The 24,339-nt window shown below is 42.8% G+C and overlaps 1 protein-coding gene across 1 annotated transcript; it reads right to left on the bottom strand.

Moving 5' to 3' along the window:
- Positions 1-15,540: 15,540 nt before the first annotated feature.
- On the bottom strand, positions 15,541-17,198 carry tent5c (terminal nucleotidyltransferase 5C; the record flags this gene model as incomplete). Its single annotated transcript, XM_080753752.1, has 2 exons — positions 15,541-16,275; positions 16,770-17,198. The coding sequence occupies 2 exons, from the start codon at positions 17,196-17,198 to the stop codon at positions 15,541-15,543; spliced, it is 1,164 nt and encodes a 387-aa protein (XP_080609878.1).
- Between the last annotated feature and the right edge of the window lie 7,141 nt (positions 17,199-24,339).

The following is a 24,339-nucleotide window of genomic DNA, read 5'->3' as shown; positions in this document are numbered from 1 at the left end:
CACACACACACACACACACACACACACACACACACACACACACACACACACACACACACACACACACACACACACACACACACAGCGCTAAGCGCACTCCACATGCCTGTCTGTCATGTCATGTCATGTCATGTCATGTCATGTCATGTCATGTCACACCGTGTCACCATCTCTGGGATTAAACTGCTTACTGTTTTAGTGGAATCAACATTACGATTAATGGACGGTTCAGTAGTTTAAAAACACAGTAGCACAGTGATAATGGGCTTGCCACCACCTTGGAGGTTGTGGGTTCGAATCCACCATCCGTGGTGCATCTGGCTTTGTCCAGCGTCTATGCGAACACAACAGGGAGGGTGTTTGAGAGAGGGAGGCCGGATGGGGAGTGTACATTATTACGGGCTGTAGTGGCACCTGTCAGCGGGGAGTGTTGGGCGGGAGCTAGGAGTAGGACGAACGAACGCTCTAGTCATTTCTCCCGGTGGGGGCTCCTCACTGGCAGGTGAGTCAGTATGATACAATTAACAGTACGTCCTCCCGGTGGGGGCTCCTCACTGGCAGGTGAGTCAGTATGATACAATTAACAGTACGTCCTCCCGGTGGGGGCTCCTCACTGGCAGGTGAGTCAGGAGGATACTAAAGCAGTGACAACACAGAAGGCAGGGACGTACTGGCCATTGGGAAAAGCGGGCAACACCCAAACGGCCGGTTCATTGCCGGCCGGTCCAGGCCGGCCGGTCCAGGCCGGCCATTAGGAAAAAAATTAAAAATAAAATGTCGGCCTTCGTTCCATTTTGGGGGCTAGCTGGGCAGCCAACAAAGTAAATCGTCACTGTCGGGCAGAAACCTTGTATATGTAAGTTTCAAATTTGTAATTTTTTTTCACAAAGCAAAGCCCTGCTTCATCATACAAGGCCGTCGCACAAAAGTAGTGAAAACTGCAGATCTACAAGCACACAACGCCTCGCGGTGCGAGGCGTTGTGTGCTTGTAGATCTGCTGTTTTCACTACTTTAAATCATTTTTAAAATGATATTTTGGACATACAAGGTTTCCACCCGACAACGACGAAATATAACTCATGTAATTGGCCCACTGGCTTGTCACTTTGTCATGATCTGAAATGGCAAATCTTTGAGTAGCAGCAGCGCTATAGAGAGATCTCTCTCTCTCTATAGCGCGCAATGAGGGCCTCTGCAACTCTTTTTCCCGGGCTGAATCAGGGGCCCAGCACGTCCCTGACAGAAGGTCAGTGACTACTACATTGGGGAGAAAGGGGGATACAATGCAATTTTGTCCAATCTGTATGGTAGAGTATTTTAATACATTATAACTTATACAAGTAGTTATATGTTGTTCTCCCTGCTCTTCTATTGAAACCTTTTGATCGTGTCAATGGTCATCCACAAGCTCACATGTCCTGATTGTCATGCCAACCTGTACATGTGTGTCTGTTTACTAAAGTGCTGGAGAGACAGCGACACCCTGACATACAATCACACTATACAGCAATGATAAGATATGATAATAAAATATAAAAGAGCTATATTTATCACTTATTTTAACAAACAAATCACACTTACAACACCTTTTAAGACACAGTGACACATCCCCGCTCGGCAGCCTTGAATTCCATCCAGATACAAACATAGGTGCCTCTCCTACATACGCAGAACGTGGTATTAGAGTCTGTTACAGAAGAAGGACATACAGCATAAATAGCACTTCTCAAATGAGACTTTAAACAAGGATAATATGTGCATCCTGACCCAGATACACTGCCCATGATGTAACTATAGTGGTGTTTATTGTACTTGGCGCTGAAACAGATTCCTAAACGATAACCAGTGAACATGATAATACCGTAGTGGTGACGCTATGACTGGTACATCACAGTAAGCAGACAGATTTTTACATTGCAGGCATTTTTTTACAAAACTGAGAAAACAGCCCAGCACACAATAAACGTCCCTTTCACATGTTATTTACCTCTCCACTGACTGTGAAAATGAGAGCTATAGGCTGTTCCAGTGTTAATTTTTTCAGCAAATTTTGATTTAGTCTTAGTCTTAGTCTTTTGAATAACACACCATTTAGTCTTAGTCCTGTCTTAGTCTTCTGAAATTGTTTTTGTCTAGTATAGTCTTAGTCAACTAAATATCAAAACATTTTAGTCTTAGTCTTAGTCTTTTGGGATTAGTCTCAGACTTTTAGTCTTCGTCTTTTAGGATATGTTTTTTAGCCTAATACAACCACATAACTTTGAATAAGTCATTGTCTTCTACTGCCTGTCACTTGGTCAAAATAAAACCATAGATAAAAGATGTATTTAGCTTTAATTTCATTGCAGTTACATACCAATGTCAATTTTTGCAGCCATTAGTCTTAGACTTAGATTTAGTCTTAGTCTTTTGAATAACACAAATAACAGTCTTAGTCTTAGTCTTTTGAAACTGTTTTAGTCTAGTCTAGTCTTATCGAAAAAATATCAAAATCTTGTAGTCTTTTAGTCTTAGTCGACAAAATTAACACTGGGCTGTTCTCTCGGTTTCATGACACTGTTGAACCGATTCTGTAGATTATGTACTTGGCCGTGGACCCCTGTCTGAAGATGTTTTGTAATAGGGACTCCCAGAAGAGAGGATTATAAAAAAAGAAATGTTTCAATTGTCCACAATTCCATGCTGTATTGATGTGGTACCATAGGAGAGATAATAGGCAAACATTGATCAAAATAACAACTTGTCTCTAATTGTGTAGACTTCTTGTAACTCTTGTTACTCTTAACTCTTGAGAGCGTAAAATGACATTTTATACTCTCGAGAGTTAAAGATCTAACAAGTGTCCATTTGGTTACCAACTCTCCATCATTTAGCTGGGGACCACCTGGAACTCCCCTCAAGGACCACTGGTAGTGGTGGTCCCCGGACCACTGGTTGAAAACCACTGAAGTAGGGCATTAATTTACGGAAAAACACAAAAGGTTTAGAAGTGAGAAGCAACTGGTGCACCTGACTGTAGCATGACTGAGAATGATGGAGATGGGCACCTATATTATCCACTCTCCTCCCCCACCTCCTCTCTCTCTCTCTCCCACTCCCTCTCTCTCTGTCTCTCTCTCTCCCTCTCTCTGTCTCTCTCTCTCTCTCTAGGCATTCTGCTGTGTGCTCGCTTTCCCATTGTTCCCCCTCTCTCTCCCCCCGCATACTTCTGTCTGCAGTATTCCAGAAATGGGACATTGTTTGACCAGGCCACATGCCACTGGAGGGCCGTGTTTGTGTGTGTGTGTGTGTGTGTGTGTGTGTGTGTGTGTGTGTGTGTGTGTGTGTGTGTGTGTGTGTGTGTGTGTGACTGTGTGTGTGTGTGACTGTGTGTGTGTGTGTGTGTGTGTGTGTGTGTGTGTGTGTGAGTGTGTGTGTGTGTGTGTGTGTGTGTGTGTGTGTGTGTGTGTGTGTGTGACTGTGTGTGTGTGTGTGTGTGTGTGTGTGACTGTGTGTGTGTGTGACTGTGTGTGTGTGTGTGTGTGTGTGTGTGTGTGTGTGTGTGTGTGTGTGTGTGTGTGTGTGTGTGTGTGTGCGTGCGCGAATGTTATGTGTACTTGTAAACTTGTTGTGAGGGCCAAATGTCCCCAAGCAATGTCTATTTCTAAGATTCTATTTGTCAAACATGTATATACTGTACGTACAGTGTGCCAATGTTGCTCACCAAACATTTACTTTTCATTTTTAAATTGCAGTGGTGTAATTCCAGAGTCCAGACTTTTACTTGTAACGAAGTACTCCTACTTTGCGGTATTGATACTTTTCCACCACTGTTAAAATTGCCGTCCTTGTGAGGGCATCGAAATTCAAATCATGTTGGTGCTGCTGTAATTTATATGCCCTCACAAGTATTCTAGCAGCACCAACATGTGCCTGTGAGAGAGTGAGAGGGGGGAGGGGGGGCTTTGCTGTAATGTGGTACAAGTGACGTTAGGACTTGGCTTCATAACAAACATGTAGAAGTAGGAACTGTGGTTAGTTTCTGGTTTCAGTACTGCCGCTTAATCGGAACACTGAGGCAACCAGCAGGTGCTACTTTGCAAGTTGTACACTTTGCGCTGGGGACTAGTGTTTCCCAGTAGCACTACCCCGGTTACAGGAAATCCCGGGTGTACGGGTCCATTTGGTTCCATTTGCACACTCTCAGGAGTTACAAATAGATTAAACCAGGGGTCTTCAACAGGGGGTCCTCAGAGTTACTACAGGGGGTCCTCCAAATCTTTGTGTGATAGAACCTTTTTTTTCTCCTTTTTTATATTAACCACTTGAACCCTATAGTGTCCATATTAAGAGAACTTTAGCCTTGCGCTGCGAGGCGTTGTAGCTTGTAGCTTGTAGATCGTCTATTTTTGGCAAAGAGCTTTAATGTAGAGGAGGAAAAGAGCAGACTAAGTACAATGTGAAATGTCAAGATTTAGTATTCAAGTGGTTAAATATCTGAAAACACAAATTGACATGAATCCAAAATAAACTGATGATTGGGCTGTCAAAAGATAAAACTATATCATATTCATATGGAATCTATTAACAGGTTGTGGGGGTCCCTGCTTCATCTCTCTCTCAACTATGGGGCGGTCCTTGGACTGAAAACGTTGAAGACCTCTGGATTAAACTCTCAGTTCCCAGAGTGAAATTGAACCGGAGGACATTGCTTTCCAAAATTATGGTACTGTAGCTCTGAGAGCTATGGAAGTCTTTGAAATGAAAAGGTTTAGTGAGGGAAAGTTAGCTAAGTTTTTGACCAATCTGGGAACTAAATGCTTACCAATAGCTTTCTTAACAAATGTGTTCATAAAGATGTCTACTATCACCTCTGAACCTTTTCAAACCCAACTCCCTTGGGAGCCAACTAGGTTTTTTCATGATTCTGAATCCAATGCAAACATTTGTTTTGCACCAAAAAACATTCATTGGTCAAAGAAACACAAAACAAAACTATGGTTTAATAATGAGTCATCACTTTTCACAGTTTTGTGGGGGGGAAATTGAAAGAATGTATTTTTTACATTTCAATTAAAATTCAATGTATATTGTCCCTGGCAGGTCATTATTTTCAAGGAAAAGCTCACCCATCATGGCTCCTGATGTGATGCCGTAGCTGATTGTGTCGAGTAGAGTGTCTGGGAATCAGAGGGTTGCTGGTTCAACACTTGGCCCATGAGCAAGACTGACCCCTGAGCATTTGAGCAGCCATCTGGTGGGTTTAATGCAGAAAAAAATAATTTCTCCCTTCCTCCCCAGGTATTAGTAAATACTCACCTTCCCTTAATGACAAATGACCATAGACAGCCATCATAATATCACCATGCTGTCAGGTACCCAGACATCACTGTGAGAAACCACAAAGTTATTACTATTTACCAACCACTTTAAAAAAAAACATATAAATTGTCTTTTTTTACACAAAAAGGCCTACATATTAACTTTGAGGGTCCTTGACCTGAAAAGGTTTGAGAAGTACTAACATACAGTGCAGATATGATCTGTACAGTTACATACAGTATCAGGGATGTGCAGAGAATGTTAGAGGCAGGGGATGAAATTTCAAAAAGGGCCTTTTGGTGGAAATATCAAAATTAGCAGACTTCCAAGCTCACAATGAGTCGCGCTGCATTCAAGTTCAGGAGAGTTCTCTTCAGTTATTAGACTATGGCATGGAAAGGGGGCATGCATTTGCAATTCTTTCACCATAGTAAAAACTGCATTCATGGTCTGGAGAGGGCACTTTTTACAGATGGATGAAAAGGCAGGGGATCAAGCCCCCTTTGATGTCTATGTGTGCATGTGCCTGTACAGTATGAAATGCGATGCAGTTTCCCTCTGGCCTTGCGTGGCTGGTTTAGGATGGGCACATTAATGAGAAACAGACATGGCATTTGGTGCATTTTCAGAGAACTTGACCAATACAAATGGTTTTTTTCTTCTTCTTTTTTTTTAGGATACGTTACCATCTAATCCTGCTGTAATTTATAGCATAATGAGTGATGCTTACATCACCTCCTGTGTGCACTCATTAAACAAATATTTCACAGGAGTAAATGCCAGGAAATACACAGACAAGTTCCAGAAAGTACACAGGAAAATACTCTCTGCTAATTCAGCTCTGAAAAGTGGAAATAAAGTGTCTGAAACGTCAAAAAGTGTACAAATGGAACGTCATGGACCCGTAAGGGCCCATTTATTTCCATTTGCACACTCTTAGGATTAAAATTAATAATGTAATTTGTGTAGTTTTGTTTTCTAAATGTAATTTAAATGCAGCCACATCAGCAGACAGAAGGTGTGTGTGTGCGTGCGTGCGTGTATAAAGTATAAACGGGGGGTGCAGTGCTGTTACATGAGACAGATGCAACACGTGGTGTGGGGGGTTGCTGGGACGATGGAAAAAAACAGGCCAAGGGGTTTATGGGTGGTTGTATGTGAGTTGGGGGGGGGGGGGGGGGGGTCCATCACTGCTTCGTTGCTTACATCTACAGGGTGGTGACTCATTCACCGCAGATAAGTCAATTATTTTATGAATGGCAGTTGGTGATTAATCAAGCCAGCAGGATGTGTGTGTGTGTGTGTGTGTGTGTGTGTGTGTGTGTGTAGGCCGGGGGGTGCATTTCAGAGTGGAAATTGACAAAGCTAGAAAGCGAGATGGTGGATATTAGAGAGCATGCACAAGCGAGCATAGTGCAGTGTTTTTCAACCAGTGTACCGTGGACCTTTGGTGTGCCTTTTGAGATGCTTTGGTGTGCCCTTTGAAATTTGACAGTGAAGTCACAATTTAATAATAATAATGGATTGCATTTATATAGCGATTTTCTAAGCAAGTTGCGAACTCAAAGCGCTTTACAATGGTCCATTCATTCATACATTGGGAAGTGAAGCGGCGAACAGTCGACGCCAGCGTCCTCACTTCCCACATTCACACACCAATGGTGGCAACTGGCGAGCTAACACCATTGGAGGTAATGTGGGGTTCAGTGTCTTGCCCAAGGACACTTTGACAGATCCAGGGATCATTGGCCAACCTGCTCTACCTCCTGAGCCACAGTCGCCCCTACGATTTAAGGACTTTTAAAACCCTTTTTAATACCTCAAGAAAGAAAAGACAAAAGACCTTTAGTGCATCAAAAGTAATCAACAAACTATATAAAAACTGGTAAAACATTGGCCAAATTGCAAAATATAAGAAAGAGGAAAACATTTTGAAAATAGGCGCACACACCATATATATAGGTGTGCCCTGGGATAATTTTGGCTATGAAAAGTGAGCCCTGGCAGAAAAGTGTTGAGAAACACTGGCATAGTGCACTACCAAATCCAAACACTGATGTAGGCCTAGTACACATGCACTCTCTGTGTAGGCCTACAGTACACATGCACTCTCTGTGTAGGCCTACAGTACACATGCACTCTCTGTGTAGGCCTACAGTACACATGCACTCTCTGTGTAGGCCTACAGTACACATGCACTCTCTGTGTAGGCCTACAGTACACATGCACTCTCTCACAGCAAATCGTGGCTGTCGGGCAGAAACATCTCCATATTCTACATTTGTGTGTTTTTTGTAAATGAACCCCCTGCTTGATCACAATCCAAGCAGGTTCAAGTTCAAAGCGTGCCGCAAAGCGACCCGTTTCGAGCTTGTAGATCTGCTACTTTTGCTGGTTTTGAATTTGAATCCTAAAACAGTTTTGGACATATGAGGTTCCCACATCTGACAGAGACAACATGCTTTACACTATGCACGTACGCAGTTACACACACACACACACACACACACACACAATTTGCCTCAGAGTTTCCGTATTGGCTCCTAAAACAGGACAGAAACATGCACATGCTTCTGTAGAATGTCTATAAATCACATTTAATTTAGATCTCCAACCGTTGAGTGAAATCTACCTTACAGAATGACTTGTTCAGCCAGGAAACCTGGCGTACGACAGCAGGCCAGTTAACAGACTTCTCTCTCGGCTTTACTCTTAAAGGCTGTAATTACAATAAAATTCGATACACTTCAAAGCCCCAAAGGACATCTAATGTTCACTAACAGACTGTTGAGGGCCATCATTAAAGCCATTCAAAAACGTCCGAAGTTTGTTTCCATTGCTCTAAACACGAGTGGGAACGAGGGTTAAAGTCATACTTCGCCTCTTATAATTACTTATACTGACTCGCATTATAAATAAACAGCAATGTTTTTTTGTAAGAATGTGGTGTTTTGGAAGTACTGAGGATGCATTATAGAGGATTGTACAGTGAGTTGTGGAGTTTATAAACAAGATTATTATTTGTCTTTTACAGTTACAGTTTTGCCGTTAAGCCGCTTTTGTCTTCATTCATCGACAAAGAATGTGAGAAAATACATTTGCACATGAACTCAAGGCTTCACGGACACAGTCAGTAACTGATAGGGGGGAAATTTGGGGGATCAAGTATTAATTTAAGGTCGTTGTTGCTTGCCAGAAAGAACAGATTTGACGCGTTGTTAGCTTGTAGATCTGTTATTTTTGGCAAGTGACACCATTGCGTGATTGAGTGAATTAAGACTTGGGCTTAACTCACATATTTGAAAGGCCAAATTGTAACGATATGAGAGTATGCTTAGCTGCATAACGCAAGGTTGTCAAGTTTGGGGAAACTCTGTGTAATGGAAGTGAATGAGAATGAGAAATAGTGGAAACCTCATGTCCAAAACTGTTACTTTTCAGGATCTAACCCTAACCCTTCAAAAACAAAAGTAGCAGATCTACAAACTCAAAACGGGTCGCTTTGTGCAGCTTTTCGAGCTTGTGGATCTGCTACTTTTCAGGATTTTGTGTGATGCTGTAGTATGGGCAAGTAAGGCATTAATTTACGGAGAGAAAAAAAAATATATATATATTGTTTTAAGCCTGAAAAGAAACAGTTTTGGACATGCAGTATGAGGCTTCCACCCAACAGAAGAGATGCATTAGGCCACAGACCCCTTATTGGATACCGTGTGCCGTTCCTTAACAGCATTAGTGGAAAGTAGCCAAGTGCATTTACTCACGTGATGCGACCTAGTAGATCAGCTATTTTCAGCATGCAACACCGTCACCATGTATAAATATGGATCAAAGCGGGGTTGTCTCTGCATAGCACTTTGGTCTGGACTAGGCTTAAGGAAATTTCAAATTAAATATTTACTCAAGAACAATTTGAGGTACAGTACATTGCATTTCCAATCTACATTAGGTAAATATTGTACTTTTTACTCTACTACAACCATTTGAAATTCTTTAGTTTCCTTTGAAAATTTGACCTAAAATTGCGTTAAAACTAAATGCCAGAACACTTTAGCCCCATACTTTGGATATAAAAAAATACACTTAACATGGATATAAAAAAATACACTTAACAGAGAACAAAGAAAGAAAGAAAAAAAAACTCCCTTGAACCAGCAGTGCATTTTAATACTTTGTTTGTTTATTCATGATTTCCTCTTCAAACACATTTTCCTGATGTACATTTCCACCCAAAAGGAAAACCAGTGAGGTAAAAGTGCTGAGAAATGAAATAGTAATAAATGGTGGCAACCATCAACATCACCATCAGAGCCATAATTCATTCATAAATCTGACAAAGGAACTCTTTTGTATTAACTATTTCAAAAAAATATAGATATATTATATATATATATATAGTGCGACAAATTTCATAATCCCCCCAACCCATTTTCTAACTCATATTCCACAGACATCCTAGCATACAAACAAGCATCACACGTACAGTATACATGAATACACAGTCTCTCCATCACACACACAATGTGCTGCAACAAATTCCACAAAGCCCTTCATGCAGTGAAAGCAGGAGAGCGTCAAAATAAAGGGCTCAATCACATTCCCAACGGCCTATAAGACTTGCTCTTTCACAAATGGTTCAAAAATAGCAGACGTACAAGCTTGCGGCGCGGCACCAAGTGACGCGCCGTGAGCTTGCTAGATCTGTGATTTTTGAATAGCCGATGCTAAAATCTACAAGCATATTACCCAGTAATGGCATCAACCCCCTCTCCCCCGTTTACACAACGAGACATCCACACACACACACACACCAAGAGAAGCCCCCCACAGCACCCGGGAACTATGAAAAGGCAGTCGGAAAGGAAGGGGAGGGGAGGGCAATAACACTGAGACACAAATCCCATGGAATTACAGCACACACACACACAAGTGGCAGCCAGAAAACAAGTAGAGAGAAAGAAAAAAAACGTACAGAATGCACATCATCATCATCAAGGTTTCATTTCATTTCAAAAACACGTGTGCGTATACAAAGACCCCCCCAAAGTGGTGATAGGATTGCCTTTGTACCCTGTCCCATGCCCGCTCTTTACCTCGGGGGTAAGAAGAGGGGGAAAAGAGGAGATAGAGCACATCTGCTCATAAAAAAAGCCTAGCTGTTGGGCGTTCTCAGAGAGCAGACGCTGTAAACACACCAGAGCAAGGCAGGAGGGCAAGGCACAAGAGGTACCCTACGATTCACACAAACCATCCGTGGCTGGAGGGATTCTTCAGCCTTCGCAATGGTTCTCAAAGCTTTTACATTTCAAGGCGCCTCAACTCTGACAGTGTACAAAGGGAACCAAATGGACCCGTCACAGTGTCCATTTGGTTCTATTTGTACACGGTCAGAGTTGAAGACTTGTTAATGGTCATTTTAGAACCACAGCATGGAACCCCGAGAGTCCCTGGATCCCACTTTGAGAACCATTGCTCTAGAAAACAGGACAAGGGTTTCACAAGTCTCATTTTCTTTGACCTCACTCGCAGACCCGTTTCAGTCGGGGAGGAGGTCAACTAGAAGAGATGAAAAAGATTGTACATAAACCCCCCCCCCCCCCCCTACCCCACATTGCAGTCCTTGTGGTAGACAGTGGTCTTCTGCCCCTCTTGGCACTATAAGCTGACCCGCTGGGGTTTGCTGGTGTTCAGACTAACTTCAGAGTGGCTCATAATAGTCTCTAAAAAGGGTATGTTATTCTTGAGCTTGACTTATACTTGGCTGTGCCATCATGTCATGCACTCAAAAATATCCCTACAAAGCTCACTGCTGAGCTTGCAGATCGGATATTCCCTGGTGCGAAACAGCCAGGTGTGCAACAGAGCATTAATCAAGCATCACTCCAGTACATAGTGAGCGAGTCACCGTACCGACCGCCTGCTGGCGCTGCTGCAGTCTGAGTGAAAACTGGACATGGTTTTATTAAAGAAAAAGAAGCTGTAGCTTTAAATCCCAGGGGTTAACCACATACATTGAAGACCACTGGTTCCTACTACCAACTTAAGGCTTGACCAATACAAAAATTGGAAAACAGTAGTTGTCGGGGGTGGGGGGGGAGGATAAGTACAAGAAAGGTCTTTGAGTTACTACTACAACTTCAGTCTACAGACAAAACAACAACAAAGACGACCATGATCATCATCGGGGAGGGTACATTTCTTGATCAGAATTCAAGGGTCAACGTGGGGCAAGCCAATTTACAATTACCACACACACACACCTGCCAGCCAATACTCAAAAAAGAAAAAATAGACTTAAAAATAAGCCAAAAGCCCTTGGACACACAAACTATCTCCCTGAGATCCAGCTCATCTCTCTGGCACACAGCCACAATAGCTTATTCACAACCCTCTTAGCTGGACTGGGTTTGGAGTTTTTTCTTTTTTTTTTAATTACATTTTTTTTGGTTTCTTTGTTTTCCCCCCCAACAAGGTTCTCTTTAAGTGCCATCATAAGAACCGCATTCTATATGACATCAAAGGGCGTCTAGACATAGCTGTTGTCGGTTTAAGTATGGCTTTGTCAGTGCACTTAAGGTGGTCGCTTTGGTTGTTTGGTGACACAGAGCTTAATTCACCCGTTCAGAAATAATCTTAAAAATGTGGGTGTACATTTGTTTCTGTAAACGGTGTCACACGCCAAACATAGCAGATCAACAAGCCCACAACACGTCGTATCTGAAACACATTATGGGCTTTTGGCTCCACGTTCAGTGCCAGATACCATTGTACCACAAAGCCTAAATAACGCATTAGCATAGCCATGTGGGACAATATTAACCAACTTTACAAGAGCAATCAAAGAGGATCTGTGAAGTTAATGAGGCTGAACAGTGAGAACAGCAAGGCCCCCAAACTGTATCTGTAGCTTTAGATAAGAGGGGGCAAGAAGGGGATTTAAAAACGATACTGGAATGACAATGCAGATAATCTAGTTTAGAAAAAAAATACATCCAATTCAATACAAAAAAAGCCTCAATCAATAATTCTAAATGGATATAAAAACAAGTAAGATTTCAAATTCCACCCCAAACCAAAAATCTAACTTGCCAAAGAAATAATACTGTAAAAGTGGGGCATCAACATTTCAGAAAAGTGAAATAAACAAAATGGGGGAAAATAAAATAAAGAAAAAAAAAACTGCCATCCCCTTCACTTACAGCCTTAATTCCTTGCCAAACCCTCAAAATCTAAACCATCCAAAAATGAAAGGCACTTAAACGCTGAGAATTGCTGGTTCTGCGCTAGTGAGAGACTTTGGTCCACAGATGGAAATGTTTCACCTAGGCCGAGCCAGAGTTTAAAAGCCCTCTCTCTCCCCTTATGTATGTACAGTATGTGTTTGTGACGAGTGACTACTGAGCCAGCACAAAGTGCCATGACCTGGGAGGGTGGGACCTTTTACCAAAGAGGCCACGCTGACCCCCTCCACCGTGTTCCCCAAAACCAGACTGATAAGTGACACCGACAGAGAGAGCGAGTGTGTGTATGTGTGAGTGAGAGAATTCCTCCAACCTGCCAGGTCTTGTGTGCAAACCAGATAAGGGAGCAAGTGGGGCGGGTGGGAGTCATATCTGTTATCTGGATACACTTGTTGCTCACAACAGCCTGTGGCAAGAAGAGCAGGAGCAGCAGCAGCTGGGGAGCGAGCCGCTATCTATCTGTGAATGGAAGAGGAATGAAAGAAAGAAAGCCCAGCAGCTGACACTTAACATATGGAGTTAAGGAGCTATCCTTCTGTTTGCGAATCCCCAGACGGGAGTAAAAGTGAGAGAGCAATAGGTGTAAAAGTCACCACTCGTCCAAATGCAAGTTACGCCATCACAGCCAAGATCCAAAAATAATGTGCGCTAGGCTAGCCCCCCTCCCCTCCTCCTTCCTCCTCCACTTGCACTGACTGCACTGGGCTGGGCTCAGGGCAGAGCAGTTTGTGGCTGAAAATAGAAATTCACAGCTCGATAGAATGGAACAAGGCAGATTTGGGGTGTGGGTGGGTAGGAAGGCATTCAAAGTTAGCTCTGTCACGGCTATGAAGATATGTGGGGTTTGGGGTTGGGGCGGTCTAAGGACTCAAATGTCAGTTGTAGCCCTAAGATTGTCTAGAGCGGGAAGCGGGATTCCTCTGGCTGACACTTGGTAACGTTCCACTTGACGTGTAGGTCAAGCAACGCCAACCATGGCTGTTCATTTAACGCAGCAGCACAGTGTAAAAATAGACCCAGGAGGATTTCGGCGAAGTACGAAAGGAAGTGAATCAGCTCTGGCGCATGCAAAAGGTGACGGCCCAGCTCCTAAGTGCCACCAGCACACCCGTCCCCCCCTCAGAATACCGCCCCCCCCCCCCCCCCCCCCCTCAGAAGGATAATTATACCCTGGGCTCGATTCAAAGAGACAGTTGCTGGGGGCTGCCATGAGACTCAGGATCCCGTTTCGGTCGTACGTCACTAGGCCTGCAAAGGGCCTGCGACTAGCAGAAGGGGTGACCCACCATCCTGCCATGTGCTGCTCCTTATAAGGGCAGGGACAGCCAGTCGGTGCCTCGTGCTCTCCCCGAGACAAGCTCCCATTCAGGGGAGAATCCGCCTGGCCCTGTACTCTCAGCGAGTGCCCCCCCTACACACACACACACACACAGCCTTGTCACTCAGCCAGCTTCTCACGGTGACCATGAAGAAACTGACGTTTGAAGAGGAGGTACAAAGGAAACAGAAACAAAAGGGACACCGAAGCCCATCAAATCTGGAGCACGAGGTCTAATACCTCCACCCCCCCTAAACATCTATACTTGGTTGTGTACCATCGCTCACCGCAAATAGACATACAAGCTCGCAGCACGGACACATTGTGAGCTTGTGAGTATAAATGGTCACTAGCAGAATTTCGCTCAGTTCCAGTCTTGACTGAATAAAAGCGCTGAACTAATTGAACAAACGAAAAATTAAAATAAAGAAAATGGGGATGAGGGAGAGCTTTTACTGTACCCACATTCACAGAGAGAAAAAGATAATGGACTATATATTGTCTGTCGGTTGGAAACCTCATGTCCAAAACTTTTTTCAGGATTCAAATTCAAAAAGTTAACAGATCGACAAGCTCAAAACGTGTTGCTTTGCGCTGCGAGCTTGGGGATATGCTACTTTTAGTGTGATGCTGTAGTATGATCGAGTAGGGCGTTAATTGACGAGAAACAAAAGTTTGAATATGGAAATAGGAGGTTTACTCCCCACAGCAACAATCATATACACATTCTCTACACAGTCAACTCTTGGCAGCCTGGTGAGTACAAATGCCTGCAAGGGACATTTCCGACAGAGGGTTTCCCCCTCCTCCCCCCACCCCATCTGCACTTCAAAATTAATTCATTATTCAGTAATAAAAACAAAATCGGCAACTCCTCGCATGTCCAAAAAGGAGAGATAGGAGCCGACATAAGTCATGGGAGCCTCATCATACCAAATCCCCAAACGCTGACCAGCAAACAAGCGTTTGGCTCACCGTCCCCGGCGGTGAAATAAACAAACCACATCATTTATCAGCTTTTAACAGCTGTGCTCGGCCGTGATTCTTTTTTTTTTTTTTTTTTTGCCTTCTGCTTTTATACTTTTTTTTCCCCCGACCCCATTTCCATTTCAAAATTTTCAGTTTTTTTTCTTCAATAATTTTACATCACATATTCTTCCCAAAAATACAGGAGAAAACCAAATATAAAGGCCATAACAATTTCTTACTTTACGTCATAGATGGACCATATTAATACCCTATATGAATGAATGTGGGCTAAACAAAGGGTTAAGGCACCATGGACATCATTATTGTGACTAAAGATGTCCTTAAACTGACATAGGGGGGCACAGGGGTTTTGGGGGAGGGCGGGTGGAAGGGAAAAAAAAGAAAAAGAAAAAATAAATCTAAATAACACTTAAAAGTACCACTTAGATCCATCCAACGAGCAACACTTTAGTAGATAAGGAATGAGGAAAAGGAGTACGGAGTCCAGAAACAAAGTGAAAACAACTTGTCCATTTAAATATAATCCGTTCTGCCTGAAAAAAAAGAAGAAAAAAAAAAACTTGTATGGCCTAAATCTAGATTTTTTGGGCACATTTTCTCCCCTCTCTCTCTCCTTCTCGTAAAGCAGCAGCAGCATCACGTCCGTCTATCCACTCAGACCTCCTCTGTCTCTGGCGGCTCTGTCTTTGTCAGTTACACGGCAGCCACGTCGGAATGTTCTGGTTGGCCACGTAGTAGTTGCTGAAGTTGTGGTCTCGGACGTACGGCGCCGGCTGGTAGTAGCAGGTGACGCTGGAGGCGTCGGGGATGGCGTTCTGCTCGGCCAGCACGCGGAAGGCCATGAGGGAGATGAGGTGCAGGGTCTGCCGCCGCTCGTGGCCCATGAGGCACACGGTGCTCTCGTTGACCACGCGGCGCAGGATGGTGAGGTAGTCGTACTTGCTGCGCTCCTCGCCCACGAAGTGGCTCTGCAGGTAGGCCTCCACCTTGCGCTGCTGCTCGCCAATGTCCGGGAAGTCGATGAAGAAGCGCGAGCACATGTAGCGCTCCAGGGCCTTGAACTCCTCCTCGTCCGTGGGCCGGAAGTCCCGAACCAGCAGGTTGCAGTACTTGAGCAGGCCGCCACCGCGGATCTCCTCTGGGCGCTTGGTGGCGATCTGCTTGTTTCGGAGGTGGCCCAGCGCCGCTGCAAAGTCCCCGTACACACTCTCGCCCACCACAGTGGGGTGGAAGGCATGGGACATGGGCGGCGTGGCGGCGGCGCCCAGCTCGTAGTAGGAGAGCACAGAGTCCAGCACGATCTGGAAGGAGTCCACGCTGAACTCGAACTGCCGCCGGATCGAGTCCACGAACTTGAGCTCCACGTTGCGGCCCTCGTTGTTGGAGAGTGAGATGAGGCTCCAGCGGTCCTGCTCCGTGTGTACCTTAGGGGCGGGCGATATGGAAAAATACAATATCACGATATTTTTCCAAGCTGTATCACGTTACACGATCTTACCACGGTTCTTTTTCATGTTGGTTTTTATGGTTATTTTTCAAGTTAAAAACAAAAACTAAAAGAAAACTAAACAGACCATTTAGACCAGTGGTCCTCAAAGTGGGATTCAGGGACTCAGGGTTCCTTTTGGGAGGTCTAAATTGATCCTTACAAGTATGCAACTCTGACAGTATACAAATGAAACCAAATGGTCCCATAAGGGTCCCCATAACTAAGTTAAGGGGAGACCTTGACATTTTAAAGTTTGATAACTACAGATTTAGACAAAAATGTAGGTTTAAAATTAAATGCATTCTGCAATGAAGGCTCCCTCATTGTACCACAATATATAGGAAATCTCTGAAAAGGCATATCGTGAAGACAGTGTATCGTCTCTCTCAACGATATTTATCACCATAATATCTCCCACCCCTAGTGTACCTTGACCAGCTTCTGCACGTAGGCCTCCTTCAGCGTCATGGGCGTGATCTTCTCCTTGTTCACGCCCTCGGGCAGGAAGTCCAGCAGGGTGCCCAGCACCACGTCCTTGATGCGCTGGAACTCTGCCTCGCGGGGAAGGTCCACACGGAAGATCACGTCCAGGTCCTTGTAGCTCCAGCCGATGTCCTGCACCAGCACGTGGCTGGCCGTCGAGCCATTCAGCCGCACGTCCTTCACTGCGATGCCGCTCCGCTCCAGGCGGGACCGCACTCGTGACACGATGTCCTTGAGGCGGATCTCCAGGGTGGGGAAGTTCCCGCGGCCGTGCACGGGCACCGCCTCCGACAGCACCTCGTTCAGGCGGCTCACCTGGTCCCAGGTCAGCACGCTAGTGTGGGCAGCAGAGCTCGTGGTCGCCTTGTTGGCCATCGTCCAGTCCAAAGAGAGTTCAGGTCAACTGAGAAGAGGCGGCGGCGGCAAGGAGAGCAGAAAGCACAGTTAATAGCCGTGAACACAAATTCAAAGCATTACTGAAGACCTAAAGCAAGTTGATAATGAGGGCGTTTTGGATGAGAATAATATAAGACTACGCTGTATATCGTTGCTGTAGGGAAGAAACATCTCATCTCCATATTAACTGGATTTACAGTTTTTTTGCAAATTAACGTAAACCGATCATGCCACAGCGTGAAACAAAAGCATGAAAAGTAGCAGAACCCCAAGCTCGAAACGCAGCACCAAGGGACACATTTTGAGCTTGTAGATCTGCTTGGTGCAGAGGGGCAAAGAGGTTTGGTGCAGAGGGGAAAAAGAGCAGACTAAGTACAGAGTGAAAAGTCATGTACATTAAAGGGGAAGACCACCCATTTTCAATATTGAAATATGTACAAGTACAATGTGATGACATCACACCGTTGTACTTTACAATACAAAACCCAAAATCAATCCTCCAGTTCTAGGCAACACAATGTTTTGTGTTTCCAAACAACTCCTCTAAGGTATACAAGTACAATGTGATGACATGACATCACACCGTTGTACTTTACATTATACAAACCCCAAAATCAATCCTCCAGTTCTAGGCAACACAATTTTTTGTGTTTCCAAACAACTCCTCTAAGGTATATCCCACAACCTTAATTAGAATTGCCCTGTGTGTGTGTGTGTGTTTCCATCTGTAACTCCACGTTCAGCAGTTGTTCAATTGTCTAAAAAACATAATACAAAAATCAATAACGCATGTACCTTGCCCAACATCAACTTTATCACCTTCAGCTGTGTCTCTACTTCTCATAATCCCAAAATGTTTAAAATATTTTCCAAAATTTTGGCCTGTAGGCGGCTTTGTCCTGTGATGCGATTTACATCACAAATGGGCGTCGACAAGTCTGTCTGTCTGCTGTGATGCGATTTACATCACAAATGGGCGTCAACAAGTCTGTCTGTCTGCTTCACACCAAGGGGCTGTAGGCTAGTTTATATTAATGACACAGTTCAATATTGAAAATGGGTGGTCTTCCCCTTTAAGTATGACGGTTAAGTGGTTAAATATCTGAAAACACAAATTGAAATGAATCCAACATACACTGATGATTGTGCTGTCAAACAATGAAACTATGGAATATATGAAAAGGTTGTGGGTGTCCCTGCTTCATCTCTCTCTCTCTCAACTAAGGGGTCCTTGGCCTGAAAACATTGAAAACCCCTGACTTATGACATGCCCCCATATGACTCTCAACTAAGGGGTCCTTGGCCTGAAAAGTTGTGAAAACATTGAAAACCCCTGACTTATGACATGCCCCCATATGACTTTCATATAGGTGGATCATTTTATACAGTTTTGATCTCCTTTCCTCTTTACCCTCATTTCATGTCTTATACTGTTTTGTTGCATGCTTCTAAATTATAGGTATTGCTGCTGCACATGAGAGGAGAGACAGTTTTACCATTTTAATCTTGTGTAGTACACCAGTGGTTCTCGAACCTTTTCAGGCCTCCAGGAGGAGGGCCCCATACACACCCATTGTAACTTCAAACTCAATTTTAACCATGATAGATTCATTAAAAACACCCATTATTTTTTGTCCGTGTTTTTTTTAATAACCTTTTTCATTTATTTCTAATAATTATTTGGGAAAATGGAAAAAAATATATACAATAAAAAATATTAAAGATAAATGAAAAAAGTTATCCAAAAAACACAGCCCTCGCACGTATTAGGAGGGTATTGTGAGTAACCAGAAAAGATAATGGGTGTTTTTAATGAATCTATCATGGTTAAAATAGAGTTTGAAGTTACAATGGGTGTGTATGGGGAGGGCCTGATAACATTTACATCAAATATCAAAATATTGAATCAAGCAAATTAAAAACTGTACAGGGTGTTCATAAAAGCCTGATTAGAAGCATGTCCAAAAGTGAAATATGCTAGAGATGTTACCGATCAATCGGCAATGGATCGGGCCGATCAAAGCATGATCGGCGATAATCGGTGGTTTAGATCAAAAGGTAAATTCACCGATCCGATGGTGCATCTGATCAACCAGCAGTTCAGTATGCCCACTTGAGGCCATTTTGGGGTATTGATTTCCACAGTGCTGAAGGAATAATTAGTTACTGCTATGATAATAAATACATAGTAATGCTGGCAAATAACTATAAGGCAAATATATAAATGAATTCATGAGTGAGTGAATGAATGAAATAAAGTTAAAACATTAACAATTAGAAAATATAAATAATAACTTGATCGGATCGGTGATTGATCGGGATCGGGTGATCAAACTTTTGTGATCGGTGCTCGGTGATCGGTTCCAAAAAACCTGATCGGACCATCCCTAGAAATATCCCTTTTAAATGTGCAGATACCATCTGTACACTTTTTGTAGGTTTGTTTACTGTTGAGTGAGAAAAATGTTGCACATTAAGCAAATCATCTGGGGACCCCCCCAAAATAATTTGGGGAACCCCCTGGGGGTACCGACCCACAGGTTGAGAACCAATGTAGTACACCATGTCTACTTGTAGATGATAACAACATACAATAAAAGGGTAACATGTTCCTTGGTTCGAACTCTCTTCCTCCAATAAAACTCTCTTCCTCCAATAAAATATGACAGTTTTCAGGTTATCTACACATTCTGATAGCACTCACTCACACACACTCATTAACACTTACATAATGCAGAGCCAGCAGCACTATAAACAACCCTGCAGCCCTGGGCTTAAAAGCAGAGCAGAATGTGGATGGAAGCGAACATGTGGGCAACTCATTCCCAGCTACAAGCAAGCAACAATGGATGAGGAGGCTTCTAGAACAGCACGGCTCTGTTGCTGCTGCCCGCTTTCATTCCAGAAAAACACAAGTGCTGCTGCCCTGGAGCGAATGTTTTTTTTTTAGCTAAATAATTACTGATAGTGGAATAAAACGGCGGCGCGCCGGCCAACTAATCCAGTGTTTCTCAAACTTTCAAATTAACTCCCTTAATTTAACTGTGACAGGTTCCATTTGTACACTGTCGTGTCAGAGTTACAAGACTTGTATCGGTCAAATTAAACCCCCATAAAAAGGAACCCAGGGAGTCCCTGGATTGGAATCCACATTGAGAACCAATGTTCTAATCTACACACACAGCTATTAACAAAAGCCTACAGTGTTTGAGAGTTTGTAGGCTACTCACTTCTAAAAGTGAGGCACCATGTAAAAGGCAGTGGTATAAAGTAACTAAGTATTCACTTGAGTAGCCTACTGTACTTAAGTAAAATGTTGAGGTATTTGTACTTTAATAATTTGACTAGACTATTTCCAATAGGCCTACTTTAGGCTACTTCTACTCCACTACATAGTAAATACATTTGAAGACCCCGAATGGTACTAGCTACATTCTGTACTTTTACTTTTGGTACTTTAAGTAGCTACATTTTGATGAAATACTTTTGTAGGCTACTTTTACTCAAGTAGCCTACGTGTTGAATTTCAATTGATACTTTTACATTTGTAAAACATTACTTTTTCCACCACTGGTAAAAAAAAAATTGACAAAATGACAATATGCCCTATGGCATTTGACAATGACATATAGGGCAAGGTTACCATGATGTATATTGCCCTAAACCTTACTGAATTATGCTATCATAACACGAAAATAAAGAAAGACGCCCTTAATTGCAAACACACTCGTAAAAAGAAAGAGGGGAGTATTCAATGAAATGAACCAGTAGCACATGGAACTGGTGGAAGCCTTGTCGTTGAACTTGGTGACTTCACACCAAACAAACTACTTCCAACGGCTCCAAACTGCCAGTTTGTAGCCCTTCATGTCACACGGTTTCCAAATGGCACACAAATATAGCCGAATAACGTGAACACATGAAAGCACAGCACAACCACGTCTATAAATTATAATACGTACGGTTGTTCCAAAGGTATCCTCTGAAAGCATTCAAGTGTACAGAAGACTGCTGTTAACTGGTCATCCGTGCAGTGACTCTCCCATACAAACACACTAACCGAAGTGAACTCCAGCGTTGGAAAGAAGCAGCCTGTCTCAGCACACACACTCTCTTTATAAGCCGAATAACCACCTCCCTGAACCTGATGCACGTCCGCTGCACGGCACAGACTAGTCCCGCCTCCAACTAGCTTGTAGCCTACTTTAATTTATATTGTTTTATACCAGGGGTCTGCAACTTTTTCTTTTTTTTTCACTTGAAGTGCCATGTTTTCATTGTCTTTATAGTCAGTGTGCCGAATACCAGTAGAGTCGCCGAAATGAAGCTCGCCGAGAAAAACATTAAGTTTACACCACATCAAAATGTAATATTTCCAACAGATTTTGATTTTATATTCATAACCTTATTTCTTCTTCTGCTTTAGAAAATGTTTTCTTTGACATCAGGATGATCACTAGACTCCCTTTTTTCCAGCCTCCCTCCCAGTCAGAGTTTGAATTAATGTAGAATTAATGTGCAAGATAAAATGTAATAATCTGCATGCAGATGTGAGGGGACTTCATTTAATTGACTACTTTTTTTATATTTTGAAGAGAAACGTCCTCTCTCACACACACATATGCCAGTGTGCCAGTGACTCACCCAATGTTGGCACCCATGCATAAGGTTGCTTTACCCTGTTTTATACAGTGGTAGAAAAAAGTACTCACATGTTTTACTTTTACTAAAAGTATCAATACTGCAATGTAGAAATACTCTGTTACGAGTAGGCCTACAAGTCCAGAATTAAAAATAATGTAGGCCTACTTGTGTAAAAGTACAAAGTAGGCATATTGGTATCAAAATGTACTTAAACTATCAAAAGTAAAAGTACTCATTAGGCAGAGTGTCCCTTTTCAAGTTTTCAAATGTGTAAAAATCTTTTGAAAATAGCAGATCTACACAAGCTCACAATGCGTTGCATCGCGACAAATCTGTGAGCTTGTATATCGGCCAAAATGTATAGGGATGAAGTGGTTAATATATGTTTTAATCAAAGTCTACAAAGTAACTAGTAACTATAAGTTTTCAAATAATTGTAGGGGAGTAAAAGTACAATATTTGCCCATGAGATATAGGCCTAGTGGAGTAGGCCTCGAATTAAAAGTATTGTAAATTGGAAATAGCCTACTCAAGTAAAGTAAAAGAAATCCTCAAAAAGTACAGTACTTACAGTACTTACACTGGTTTTATGCATTTTAATGTTTTTACTTGACAAAAATGTAGCTGAAACCCTACTGGCATTCGCCAATACAGAGAAACTCTTGGGATTTGCAGTTAAAACGTAATTATGATAACTATTTCTAGGCTATAGTTGTTGGTATTCCTGCGCCGAGGACAGGCTGTGATTGGTCGGTGAGGGGTTTGTGTTGCCAGGTAACCAGGAGCGTCCACATGCTCTTTCATTCAGAACGCTTCTCATTGGAGGGTTGTTGTGCTGCTGTGCATGGATTCAATTCAAAGTTAAACCAGTCAAAGAAAAAAGCATAAATTAAAACTCTACTGGCATACATTTTATCTTGTATTTTTCTTTCACTGACAGATAGGATTTCATTAGACCTGTAATACAGCATGGAGAAACATTTAATTGATTAAAATTGTCCAGATAAACATTTATTTTAAAAAACAGTATTTATTCAAGGAATTGATGTTTCTTGTGACTTTATACCACACACTGTACAACAGGGGGTCCAGGACCCCTAGGGGGTCCTCAGTTACTACAGGGGGGCCGCCAAATCCTTGTGTGATAGGATAATTATTTTAAATGAACAACTTGAACCCTTGCATCCCTATACTCTGAGGAGAACTTTAGCCAAAAAATAGCAGATCTAAAAGCTCTCAACGCCTCGCACCGCGAGGCGTTGAGAGCTTGTAGATCGGCTATTTTTGGCAAATGGGTTTAGTGTAGAGGTAAAAAAAGAGCAGACCAAATACAGAGTGAAAGGTCAAAGTTCCGGTGATTTCAGATTTTAAGTGGTTAAGTGTCAAACAAGTCTATGAATCTATTATCTATGAAATCGATGAGAATCTCTCCATCCCACATTCATACAATACACATTCAGCTAATAAGGGTTCCTTGGCCTGAAAACGTTGAAGACTCCTGCTGTACAGTGTAAACGCACACATGCACAGAGGTGTCAGGTGGAGGTGATTTCTGCATGTCTTTGTCATTTAAAGGGAAAATATTACATTGACTTTTGCTTACACACAATTACACCTTGGAATTTTTTATAAATGTCCAAAGTTGTCAGGGGGTTTATCGCAAATCTAAGCTGCCCACATCTACCATATCACATCACTCAATCACTTTCCTTCTCTCTCACACAGACTCACTTTTCTATGGAAGACCAATTACATAATGATAGCAAGACTTTCATTGAGACAATCCATTCATGCTTCTGAATGTGTGTGCGCGCGCGTGTGTGTGTGTGTGTGTGTGTGTGTGTGTGTGTGTGTGTGTGTGTGTGTGTGTGTGTGTGTGTGTGTTGGAGAAGGGCAACATGAATCACCTACCTCTCATGGTGTTAAGAGGAAGTAATTCAAATCTCTTTCCATGTGAACCTTTGAGTGTAAAGTACAAAGTTACTCATCAGTCCATGATGCTCACTCTGACCAGCATTGCCCTCTCATCTCCTTTACACACTCACACACACACAGCTTGTAGATATGCTAACCAATGTTATAAATCCTAAGAGCAAGAGGTTTTTGAAAAATGTATCTACGAGCTCAAACATACAACTAAGAATATATAAATACTAGTAAGACGCCTCAGGGCGACATGCGACCTCGCCCTAAAGGGCGATGTTGTGCCAATTCTTGGCCATCTGGCCAGTGATGTATATCGGACCAGTTGCAGAGGACCCCTGCATGAGAGTTAACAATGTGATGTCAGAACATGCCCATATATGGGCATTACTTAATATTGGTGACATCGGGACAGGGATCTCCATATATGGGCATAAAACGGACAAGGGCGTAATTAATTTGCAAATGTGACTCGTGGTGACATCAGCGATATCCATATATGGGCATAAAAGGGAAATCAAGCCAGAGCGTGATGTCAGAGCGGCAAACCCAT

The sequence above is a fragment of the Nannobrachium achirus genome (genome assembly GCF_963921795.1).
Source record: "Nannobrachium achirus genome assembly, chromosome: 22".
In the NCBI taxonomy this organism is placed as follows: domain Eukaryota; kingdom Metazoa; phylum Chordata; class Actinopteri; order Myctophiformes; family Myctophidae; genus Nannobrachium; species Nannobrachium achirus.
This window is presented reverse-complemented; position numbering and strand designations above follow the sequence as displayed.